The sequence below is a fragment of the Ambystoma mexicanum genome, chromosome 10, assembly GCF_040938575.1.
Source record: "Ambystoma mexicanum isolate Mex_15411 chromosome 10, UKY_AmexF1_1, whole genome shotgun sequence".
NCBI classification, from domain to species: Eukaryota; Metazoa; Chordata; class Amphibia; order Caudata; family Ambystomatidae; genus Ambystoma; species Ambystoma mexicanum.
This window is the reverse complement of record NC_090932.1, coordinates 1,146,602,001-1,146,614,553: the sequence shown is the minus strand read 5'-3', so window position 1 is coordinate 1,146,614,553 and position 12,553 is coordinate 1,146,602,001. Positions and strand designations below refer to the sequence as shown.

Sequence of the window (12,553 nt, the reverse complement as noted above, 5' to 3'; positions counted from 1 at the left end):
TGCCCCCCCCCCTATTTTGAATGATCGATCCGATCTGGCGGCAGGACAAGTGCATCAGCTGTAAGGAGGTTGACATGTGAAGGTTGTGTTGCACATGAAGCAAACAGAGGGGACCCATTTTAATATATATGGGGCTAATTTAATTAACTATGTGCTTTGACTTACGCAGTGTGCACATTGAATATTTTGTGCTGGGGAAGGAACGAACAAATAGATTGTGAATGGGTTAAACGCATCATGGGATGCACAAGAAGGACTGCAAGGAGATAGGATTAAATGAATGCAGTCTTATAATGCTTCTGTAGAAAAATCAAGACAATACATTTCTATACCTCGTGTACCTTAATGGTTTCATACATTGTAAAAACAAACTACTGATAAAAAGCAAATAAATAGAAAAAAACTAGCCCGTATGATTAGAGTCAAACTTGATAAACTAGAGTTTTCCAGCCCAACAGCTCTTAGAGGGGAATGGAGGTTCAAGGTGGCCTTTGCAGCACTCAGGGTCCAATGGCCATCCTGGTTCCGCATCCGCAGTGCAGAGGTAGCCGAAGATGCAGGCCAGTGCCCCAATGAATTCAAGAGTCAAACTACTTCATAAGTGGGATCATAACTTTTGATACTTAACCAACCTTGGGGTGCATTTAAGTGACTGCAAAACAATGCACACCATCACATGCAGTGCACTCAGGATGGCATTTCGGGCCAAACCCTAGATGTTAATGTTAAAGGATATTTGTACCGTGCACTATCACCACCGGAGTGGTCTCCTTGCGCTCTGGCGACTTTGAAAAAAGGAGAAGGGGGGAGGGGTGAGTTAGTGGGAATAAGCTGGAAAAGTGCAAGAGAGCAGTGATGTGCTGTTGGCAGCCTCAGCCCGGTGGGTCCGTTGGCTGGGCTTGGGGTGTTTTACGGTCGGTAGTCGTTGTGTGCTGTTGTGCAAGTCTATGTGTGATTTGTTTTGTTGTTGCAGTGTAGTGAAGTTTGTGCGGATTGCTGTGTTTTAGGTTTGTGGTTGTGTTTGGTTAGAGTTTGAGAGGTGTATGAAGAGGGATGAAATTGTTAGTGGATTGGTTAGTTGGTATTGCTGTCCTTGCAATTGTGTCTAGGAGTGATGCTTGCCATCATTCACTGTTCCATCTGAGTGTGGCACTTGCTAATCTTCAATATCATGTCTAGATGTGAGGCAGGCTAGTGATCACGATTCTATCCAAGTGTGTCACTTGTCATCATCCACAGTTTCATCTAAGTGTGGAACATGCTAGCATTCACAATCCTGTCTAGATGTGACGGAAGCTAGAGTTAAGAATTCCATCTAAGTGTGGCACATGCTAGCATTCACAATCCTGTCCAGATGGTCTTCTTTGTGACAGGATTAACGTCTGACCCTGCTGCAGAAACACGAACCCCTAACTCTCCAGTGTGGAATCTGTGAATAAGGGTCCTGATGGGGAGTAGGGCATGCAAGGCCTTGGGGTCAGCCAAGTCCTTGGCAGGTGAGGTGCCACTGCAGTCTATTCACTCAGAGAGGTTGCAGAGGCCATACCTATAATAGGTCAAATGCCACCAGGGAGAGATTTTCTGGAGAGGTGCTACTACGATTTAGCGCCATCTTCACTCTGCAGCGTTTCCATGCAGGCGGCTATCCAAGAACTCTAGTTCCGAGCTGGAAGGAGCAGCTACTCCGGCACCCATGCAAACGAGACGCGGGCCCCCTACTCTCCTGGATCGGGATTCCATCCCCAACTTGCATAGTGCTCGAGAGATTGTCAGACAATGTCCCTTCAACCCACCTCAAGAGTTGGCTACCACCTTCCACATCCGCACTAGCGCCAATGACCACTGTTAAGCTCAGTTCCAATCAGAAGTAGATCCATAAAAAGCATACAGGAATCAGCTAAATCCAAAGAAATTGTGACATACGTCATCCCTAGGATACGTCATACACAATGGCCATACGTTAGAGAAGCAACAAAAATGCATAATACAATATCAAGGTCCGACCTACGGCTAACCTAGGTACGTGGGATAGATGGATTTGGTCACCATCGCAGAGCAATCTGTTCCCAACCTCCATTAATAGCCTTAAAAAGGCAGAGAGAATAAAGGCCAATGGGAAGCCACGTTAATGGTCTTTCATACTGAGCACAGCACAGCCGAAGTGCTGAGCCTTGTCCGCGTAGAGGCAAATGATGTCCCCGCCAACCTGGCAATCAACCTGTGATCGCTGGGGCCAAACATAAATAGGGCCAAGTAGAGAGTGAAAGGGGAAGAGTAGGAAAGGTTAGGGAGACAACAAGGCACAGACTTCACTCAAACAACATGTAGGGTGACTCATTGGGATTGTTGGGATTAATGATTAGCTTTCAGTGTTTTGACCGAAAGAAGGAATGAGAACTTCTTGGGCAGCAGAACTTTCATTGAGGCCATTACTAGGGTGGTGGTATTGCATGAAGTCTTGTTGAGGATGTGCCTAGGTGTTGCGAGGGCTCCTAACCAGATAATCATATTAGAGTCCCTCCTGCTGATAGCCGGATGGGGTTCTGATAAAGCTAACCCACAGACGGAGGTGTCGGAGGCAGGGATGGGCTGCGTGCAGTGAGAACTGGGGACATAGAAGGAAAGATTAACAAAAGGAGCCTGTAAACAAGTAACTGACTACAGTATGAGAAAAGCTTGTTATAATGCACGCCAGACTAGCTAGGTCAAAGGAGAGAGACACATTAAGGGCAGCACTCTGGGAGGGCTAGTGTCCAGTAGTAGAGAATAAAGTTCAAAGTTTATAAGTGACGTAATGTAAAGCGGACTGGATTGCCCTACTTTTGCCATTTTGGCAGCCTGTGTGTACAACAATGCTGCTCGGTAAAATCCAACAGGCGAGTAACAGGAAAACATGCAGTGTGCTGTGGTCCTCTGGCGACAAATAAAATGTGCCATACAGCACTGCAAGGTGGAATTCCCCGATAAACTGCGATGTGTACTCTTGGTGGCAAAAAGAGTGCAGGGGTGCAGGATTATGGCGGCCTCCCGCTTCCAAGGAGTTCTGAGCCTCCTGATTGGTTGTGAGGCCGCAACCCCTAACCCCGCCGTGTACTAATAGCAGTTGTAAAATAAATCGATCATATCAGTGCTTGTAATAATTAGGACATGAACCAATGCAGTGTTGAATGGTTTCATTATTTTTATTGTATGCACAATTGTTTTTGTAAATTAATTGTTCTGTATTTTTGCTCATTTTGAATGTATTCTGTATTAGTTGGAGGAATCTTCTATTTGGAGACTTTTGTATTCTTTTAAGGGAATGTGTTAAAAAATAACGATTTCTAGATTCTAGATTTATGAATAAGTATTAAAGTGGAATAGATATTCCCCTCAAAATATGTTCGAGTGAAGCTGTTAGGGACCAGATTTGGAATGTTAAGGAATAAATACTCATCCTAGCGCTGAATAAGAATAAGAAGTTGGAAATGAATATTTGGTATTTTCTTAAGTTTTTCCTGCTTTCTTTACCTTGCACACCCGCGCCACGCGTGCCACCACCTTCTCCGTGTAGCAGTCGTACTCCACGGCTCTCTCGCTGAAGAAGAAGTACACCTTGTCGTCATCGCCAGCCCAGCTGCCCACGCTCTCAGACACGTAGGCGGAGCCCACGAAGTTGGGTTCTGTGGAGAGAGAATGGCGAGGCAAGAGATGACGGCACTGGCACCAATGCCAACGACCACTACAGGACTGGAGGTTCTTTACAGCGGTGTGAGGGCACCGGAAAGAAAATCGGCTTCTATGCGAAAATCTTAAGGATAAAATGCATGTATCTTTAATTTGAAATAGTCAAACAGGAAATGACAAAACTGATCAATTAAAAATACAAGACCACCGAAAACACAATTCGGAGGATTAAAAAAACGAGAACGTGATTAGCCTTTTAACCACTTAATGCTCGATCTACGTCGCCTCCCAGAACCCATTTACGCTCACCCATCCTCAACCCAACAATACGGTCCCGGCCGCCTCACAACTCTTATCAAGCCTCTGGATGTTTAAGCTGGGGCGCCACATATTTATTCTGCCTTTTCAAAAATTCGAGGTTTTTTTGTAGTTTTTTTTTCTTTGACATTTTGGTTAATTTAATCTTTTCCGTTCTAAATTTTAAACGAATTCTGAAAAAGCAGCAGGTGCAGCAGGTGAGGCTTGCGGTGCACTGAGCGGCTGCAAACAAATGCAGTGCCACTGGCCAGGATTGAAGAGCACTGTATGTTGGCGTCAAGGAGGATAGCGCAGGGGCAACGCGCCTTGGAAGCAGCACAGGTTCGATCCCCTGGCCCGCGCTTAGAAACCTTGTTATAAATTACCAATTACAATATCAGCAGTGGTGCAGGTCCAGACTAGACCCGCTGCCTGAACCCGCCTTTTATTGTGCTATGGCAGGGAGCATAGGTGATTGGGATATGGGTTCCCGAGCCCAGAGAATTCCCCGCCACGGAGACAGCCCTGCTTACCATTGAGCCAGGAAGTCAAGTGTTCAGTCTTCATGGTGTGGCGTGGGCCCAGGTTCCGCAAGATCACTGGTTCCGTCCCCAGGAAGTTATTAAGGGTTGCTGAATACAGAGCCCCATCTGCAGAATACAAGAAAAACATAAACAGTATTGTTTGTATACAGAGCTTCATGCCAGATTCTGAGAGCTTTACTAACATATGGGATAAAACGTGCACTACCACACGTTAAAGGCTATCGCTAGTTCCCAAAGAGCTCTGCGACTAAATTGAGGAATGCAGCTGGAAGACAAAGTTAATTTAGAACAGGGTTGTCCAACTCCAGGCCTCGCAGGCCGGGATCCTGATGGGTTTTCAGGACCTCTCATTAATATTCATAAGGAATCATTGTATGCAAATATATCTCATGAATATTAATGAGGGGTACCCTGAAAACCCGAAATGGATCCGGCCCTGGAGGCTTGGACAGCCCCGATTTAGAAGATCACACTGCTTGTAGGTGACTTTACATATCCCTTTGCCAATGATCGGGGATATTGTACTCGATACAATGCATTAGCATGCAGTCATCCCATTTATACCTGGTCTCTTGCAATATAGACGATAGAATCTGTTCAATTGGGAAGAAACACCAATATGCAGATTGCCACGTGTTGTACACAAATATTTTAAGCAGTTTAATACAATGCTTTTCTGTTTCACAATACATTATAACATGCTAATAGGATTTATAGCTGTCGTATGCTAAACTTCAGAAGTGCATACAATTTAATAAAAACGACTACAACAAAAGAATCCTTATCAATGAAAGGGTGGAAAATGTCACAGACGTTCACATTTCCCTTCTACTAAAATAGCTAATCAAGTGCTCCAGTGGCAGCTGGAATTATGCTCTGCACTGGCTCAAAAAGCAGGTATTGTGACGTCACAACTCCACTGTAATATAGCGTTAAGCTCCACGTTCTAGGGCCAATTTGTGCGTATATGCTAGCCAGAGCTATGCTGTCACGAGCAAAAGGATGACCTGCAAGTATTGAGGAAAATTACTGCACAAGCCTGCCATGCAACAAAGTGCTTAATGGTACTGGCACCCAACTCTTTTTGTCAGGTGCTAAAAGCGTTCAAGTGAAAACAAGATGTTCCCTTTGATAGATGGGTGCGCGCAGTGGTGCATCCATCCACCAAAGGCAAGATCTGGCCATTTCAAGATGGCCGCTATGGATATCCAAGAGGGATTCAGGAGCGAGTCTCTTCTCACCAACCATGGTGGCAGCATGGAAAAAGTCAGACAACGCAGGGGTGCTGGTGTCAGGACATCAGGTAAATGCAGATGAGGACCTGGGGGCATGGATGTAAGTGGGCCGAGCCCCGGCAGTCTCCAAAACATGGGGCTCTGCCAGTGCCCCCCAGTCCTACCACGCGCAGCGGGACACTCGCCCATCGCCATGATCAAGAGAGCTGTGACTGACAGAAGTGCCAGCCACAGCGTCGCGCAAACTGCAACTTCCTCCGACGAGTCGCTAGAGCAAGGTGCCATTTGCGTGATCTTGTGGCTGGCACTTCGGTCAGTCACTGCTTCAGAAAGTGAGTCAGCCACAAAGCGCCCCCAAACTGTAATTTCCTTGCGAGGCTTACAAATCTTGTGAGGGGTCACGAGAGGAAGTTGTAGTCCCAGGCAGCCAGGCCAGCCCTGATAAAAAGGGTGCGCCATTTTGGTCTGCTTCACTCAACTGCTGCACTGCAGTATGAGCCCCTGACTGCTGCGACGAACACCAAGACTCCAAGCCACGCCCGACGAGAAGCCACAGCTACAACCACGGTAAGCTAAGTAACTTCCAGACTGCCACTGGCTGCCGTTGCAGTTTTAACGGGTCGAAGCAAACTTTTCACTTAAGCATTCGCCTCGACCAGCTGAAACTGCAACAGACATTTACATCTGTTGCTCTCGCTCTTCTTTTCTATGCACCTTCCTTTCATCTATCTCTGCAGCGTGTGCCTCCATTTTTCTTCCCCCCTCTCGTTTTTTCACCACCCCTGCACCCCACATTTTCCCGTTCGCTCTCTCAACATGTTTTCCTTTCTCTTCGTTGCCTGTGGCACAACACCATTGGGCAGCTCGGGCTGAAGCCCCTCAGAAGCTTTTGGGCTGTGTTCACTCGGCTGACCGACAGAGCAGTGGCCGGATAGAAGTGCCCTGTTCTGTCAGGCCACGGCTCTGTAGGTCAGCTAGGACGCCGCTGTATAATCTGTGAAAAGGGTCACACAGTACCATCTCTCAGATGTAATACTGTAATGCAGCGTTCTGTATAAGTGTATGGAGGGCGACCTATAAGTTAATTCCAAGCCTTCATTTGGAGCTGCTGGGCCCGCAGGGGGAGGTGTAAATCAACAACCTAATGGTGTTTTTACCATGTGCTTAATTGTGCAAGATAACAGGAATACAAGAGACCCCAGTAAACTACCATGTTCATGAATAAGCAACCTAAGACACTTTAACTGCTGGCCTGACGCCGGCCCCCGCGCCTCATTAATGGGACACGATCAAATCAGTACCTGGAAAGGTAATCACACGCTGTGCTCTGCTGGCAACGCACAGGCTTCACCACCGCACTTTTGCGCTCCATCAAAAGGGAAGATGCAGGATTCATAAAAAGACGCTGCATGGCTCCACTGTTTTTGATGTCCTCTGCCCCATCCGAATTGGGGCCAAAGTGGTACATAGTTTGTATTACAAGCAGTAATCGCTTGCCACCCAGCTACAAACCCACTCAAAAACAATGCAGGGGCACCCAACAATGCCATGCCTGGGCTTAGGAAGAGGCAGGGGCACTGGGTGTTTCACAACACACCCCTTCATTGGTAAAAGATCTATTATGGGGCAGCCACAAAAAATATTGCTTCATGCCTTGACCGGTACAGCTGGGCCCTCCATGGTATACCAACTGCTCCTGTTGCAGGGCTGCCCCTTGCATACTAAGCTGGCAGCCCTGGATACGGCACCCACATCTGCAAGCACTTATGACATGTAATTGGTGGCACATAAGCAAGCCAGGCCACATAAAAAAATGTTCAAAGATAATAACGAATTACTTTTGCTTTGTGTAATTCTGCATGCATTGCAGGGAGAGAGCCGAGGGCGTGGGAATAATGGGGATGTCTGAGAGACTGAAGTCCTGTTAAAAACAAGCATTGGCAAAGCCAGTGGGTTTGGCTCGTGCATACAAATTCTGTCCCCGTTTTGGTTTTCAGGACACAAGTTGAGGGTACGTGTGGGTGGACATGTCAGATCTCTTTTTTTTTAGAGGGCACATAGTATCCCACCCTCCCCCTTAGTATACGCTGTGAAGGGTTGTCTTGCCCGAACTACGTATTGGGATGCTAATGAAGCTGATAATGTACCTCAACACCTAACCTTTTGTCAATGGGCCCAGTTAAAGGACCAATAAATGACGTTGAGATTTGATTTGTTATACTTTAAGGAATGTACCAAGCAGTGTGTTGCGATATGCAGTTCACACCATTTTTACATGTTCTTCTTTACGCGACGCCTATCAAGTCATAGACCACGCCCACCATGCAAGCCACGCCCCCAAATGCCTTACCCCACTTAAAGCACTACTTGTAGTGGGTGTGTGGTGAGCAGGCAGGAAATTAAAGCAGGTGGTAGAAGGAGATGCCTACAGGAAGGTCGAATTGTACCGGTGGGATTCAGCACGGCGTTCAGGATGGCGACTAGCAATCAGCACAGGGGTGCATGCCAGCCAGTTTTAACAGTTGAGTAGTGGGGTAGCTGCCAGACTCAACATTTCGTCTTGTTATAAAGATATTGGAGGCTTCATGTAGTAATGGTTTATTACTAATTTTTTTCACAGCACAATGCATTAACAACTGGAGGAGGAAGGGCTCAGTCTACCCTTGCAAGATTCCAACTTGCATCCTGCAGGCAGAACACTGATAATGGAGGCAAGCCCTTAACTCGCCGAGTTATCTTTTCAGCTATAAAATGAGCTTGAATTCACTGAAATAAAGCTTTATCGCACCCAGCCACTGCCTTAAGACCTTACCCCATCTTCCCCAACAAACAAAGCCAGCCTGCAAGGCATCACAATGGAGAATGATGACATACCCACAATCAGGCCGGTATGACCTTTCGAGGGATCATAGGGACATTTCCCCCTTCCATCCTCCAAGCCAGCGTGATCCAGAGAGAATCCAGGAAGCTCCTGTGGAAGAAAACACAGCAGAACTTGTTGAGGTCTGGAGGAACGACTACTGGGAAAGGAGGAGGAGCGCTGGCAGAAGGGAATGGTCCAAGATCGCTACCTGAAAGAATCCGTGCAGGGTCAGCGCCCCGAACAGTGCAAGATTGCCAGAGGGAAAAAGTGAATTAGCACTGCCTAAAGGAAACACTGTACGGACACCAGAAGAGCAGCTGAAACCATCATCCAGGAGTGCAGGTTAGAGGGCTCAATTGAGGGAAACAAGCTAGAGGAATCACTGAAGGAGCACCAGAAGAGCAGCTGAAACCATCATCCAGGAGTGCAGCTTAGATGGCTCAATGCAGGGAAACAAGCTAGAGGAAACACTGCAGGAGCACCAGAAGAGCAGCTGAAACCATCACTCAGGAGAGCAGGCTAGAGGGCTCAATTGAGGGAAACAAGCTAGAGGAAACACTGCAGGAGCACCAGAAGAGCAGCGGAAACCATCATCCAGGAGTGCAGCCTAGATGGCTCAATGCAGGGAAACAAGCTAGGATAGAGGAAACACTGCAGGAACACCAGAAGAGCAGTTGTAACCACCATCCAGGAGTGCAGGCTAGAGGGATCAATGCAGGGTACAAGCTCGAGAAAACACTGCAGGAGCACCAGAAGAGCAGCTGGAACCATCATCCAGGAGTGCAGGCTAGAGGGCTCAATGCAGGGAAACAAGCTAGAGGAAACACTGCAGGAGCACCAGAAGAGCATCTGAAACCATCACCCAGGAGAGCAGGCTAGAGGGCTCAATTGAGGGAAACAAGCTAGAGGAAACACTGCAGGAGCACCAGAAGAGCAGCGGAAACCATCATCCAGGAGTGCAGCCTAGATGGCTCAATGCAGGGAAACAAGCTAGGATAGAGGAAACACTGCAGGAGCACCAGAAGGGCAGTTGTAACAGCTATCTAGGGGTTCAGGCTAGAGGGCTCAGTGGAGGGAAACAAGCTAGAAGAAACACTGCAGGAGCACCAGAAGAGGAGCTGTAACAGTCATATAGGGGTGTAGGCTAGAGGGCTCAAAGCAGGGAAAAAAGCAAGCGGAAGCACTGCATGTGGAGTAGAGCAGCAGAAACACAGCCATCTAGGGGTGCAGGCTAGAGGGCTCAAGGCAGGGAAACAAGCTGGAGGAACAGCACAGGAGTGCAGGATTACATGGTGGAGGGAATAGTGCAAAAGCTTTGGTCCTAGGGAATGAAGCAAATGCACTAGTTGAATGGAAGGGTACAGAACTGCTGTCACAGGGGAAACACGCAGGAGAGGCAGCTATAGTGCTGCAGGGAACAGTGCAGGCGACCAAGGTGCAAGGAACAGTGCAGTAGCACAGGAAACCGTAAGGAATGGTACAGGTCTCCAGCCTGGAGACATGGGGTAAACAATATGGGGCAAGGGGGCTAGTACCAAGCTCAGGTATCTAACAAAGACAAGGGCATGGACCAAAAGAGCGATGGCACAGGTCACAAAGGCAGATCACAATGGCCAGGGGGTGGTCACAAGGATCAGGAACCTGCTCACAGGGGGTGGCCGACAAGGACAGGGGAACTGTCCAAGAGTTTGTCAGAGGCTCCATAGTGGGGCTGAAAGAACCAATGTTGAAACCAGAAGGGAGTAAACGCAACTCATACTCACAATGTAGGCGCACTTTGGCTGGAAGGCGTAGGTACCACAGGTGTAAAGGTGCGACGCATTGTACGTTTGTAGAAAGCGGATATAATTAAAACAATCGGTCTGTGGAGAGGAACATGAAGGTGTAAATATCCAAACAGATCCCAAACACCCCTCTCCGCTCCCGGAACACATTACGAAAGAACATCATTTTTTCTACTGCAGAAAATATAAGTACCCAGGTGCACAAGAACCAACATTTTTAAATAATGCGCTTTACAACTTGCTGGGTTATCAAGACAAAACAACTGCGCTCATTGTAGAATCCCCAGATGACTCCCTCAAGAGTCAATTAACTGTTTTTTCCCCTATGTTTTGGCACATTTCCACATGTAGCAAACTGTGGTTGCAAAGTGCTTCCTGTAACCAGAGATAGAAAGGGGACGGGTATGGAACAGGTTGTTTGCGGATATGAAGGAAAATGGAGATACCTCTGATGATTCTGGACCAGACATCACTTTGGGGACCACAAATCTCAGGGCGCAACCAGGAGCTGCAGGGGGCTTTCAGACCTCACAGCATCAATACATTCAGGCAAATAGACTGCGTCCTACACAGGAGGCTAGTTTCATGCCCCATGCCCACATTTCAGAAAATTCCTTACCCTCCCACAACAGGAGCCCCCTTCACCAAATATTCCCCCCACCAGCTGTACCTGGTTATTTTTTCCAAAAACGACACATTGTGCCTTCTTTTCTGATGGGGCCTCCCAAAGGATCTAAAAAGAAAAGACAGTGTTACCATCCACGTTCCAACTCATGAAGCAACACAAAGTATTCTCCCATGCCACCACCCCCAGCAAGCACCAGGATTGGAAAGGCACCACTTCCCTCCAGACCAGACCCCCTGCTGGTGCAACACCACTAATACTAGGGGGTCTCCAGTCTTCGCACAATCCTACAAGCCTTAGTTTTTGAGAAATCGTTACCATTGGCTTCAGCTCCTTGGCGATGTTACTCGCACTCAGGGCAAATATGGCCTCCCTGGCCCCGACATACAGCACGCCCGTGCTCTCGTTTAAGGTCAGCGTCGAGTAGTTGGAGATGCCGGGCCTCGAAAACAACCGCACATCTGTCAGCTCTGAAAATAAATGAAGGGAGAGGAACACAATGGGTCATCAGAGCAACTGGCCAGATAGATCAAAACTAGAGAACGAGAGTGGCGAAATAGAACCTACAGACGGGCACAGCACACAGACACCCACCATTCTCCATCTAGCACACTGGCAACTAGGCACCTATGCTAGGTGTGCTTGCATGCACTTGGGCATGCAAGCGGTAGTGAGGCGCCGAAGAGACAGCAAAAGAGATACAAGGCTATAAGAAAGTCATGTGTGCGCTATACAACATGGGTCGCCATTTTTCTGAGCCATTTAACTCCTGTTCGTAGCCTTAAAGTGCTCCATTAGTTTTGCCAGGAGCAGATTACGACCAACCAGGCAAACTGGCGCCCATGAAAGATACGTTTGTGGCATTAACTTTGTGTGTTTGGGAACGTGTATAAAAAGGAGCACCAGAGCACACCGGTAAAACATTTAAAGCATATTGGGTCATACCTGAGGGGCAATAAGATATAGTTTGCATCTCACGTGGAGGCTAAATCAGTGGCGTGCCATGTATTAGGTTCTCGCTCAGGGATAGCTTTGCCCTACTGCAGAGGTCTTCACACTGTGGGGCGCAGCAGCATCCCGGAAAAGGGAGCATGAAATGTAAAAAAAATGTTTTATTTTTTTAAAAGATTGTTTTACTTTGGAGGACTGGAGCATAAAACTGACTCAGGCACCAATGAAAAAGTGGCCCGCAGTTGCAAATGGATATTCATTCCTTTAGTCACAGACTGTTTGAATAGTACCCAAGTGGGTGTATTTTGTTCAAATGTAAGCAAATTGTGATATTTAAAGAATATTTATTCAGCAACAATAACAATGGTCAAAACTGCTAGCTGCATAGTGAAGTAACTCATCAAACTGGCCCAATTGGCCCATTTTGACTGGCCCACAATAGCATTTTACATTTTTGGTACAGGCATTGCCCTATTGCCCAGTCCGAGCCAGGTGGCTCATACATAATGGGTGAGGGGGTGTCCACCCAGTGGCCCCCTGCCCAGAGCCGAGGGGCCAGCCCAGTGAAACACTGAGCACTCCCTCTG

General features: G+C 47.5%; 1 protein-coding gene across 1 annotated transcript in view; it reads right to left on the bottom strand.

Moving 5' to 3' along the window:
- The window catches only part of SEMA4C (semaphorin 4C), a 74,752-nt gene that overhangs the window by 14,806 nt on the left and 47,393 nt on the right, over positions 1–12,553 (bottom strand). Inside the window, exons 3-8 of the mRNA XM_069619066.1 lie at positions 11,334–11,485; positions 11,061–11,123; positions 10,370–10,468; positions 8,618–8,714; positions 4,497–4,613; positions 3,511–3,662 (exon numbers count right to left, since the gene is read on the bottom strand). Coding sequence (XP_069475167.1) covers positions 3,511–3,662; positions 4,497–4,613; positions 8,618–8,714; positions 10,370–10,468; positions 11,061–11,123; positions 11,334–11,485 — 680 coding nt within the window. The remainder of the gene's footprint in view (positions 1–3,510; positions 3,663–4,496; positions 4,614–8,617; positions 8,715–10,369; positions 10,469–11,060; positions 11,124–11,333; positions 11,486–12,553) is intronic.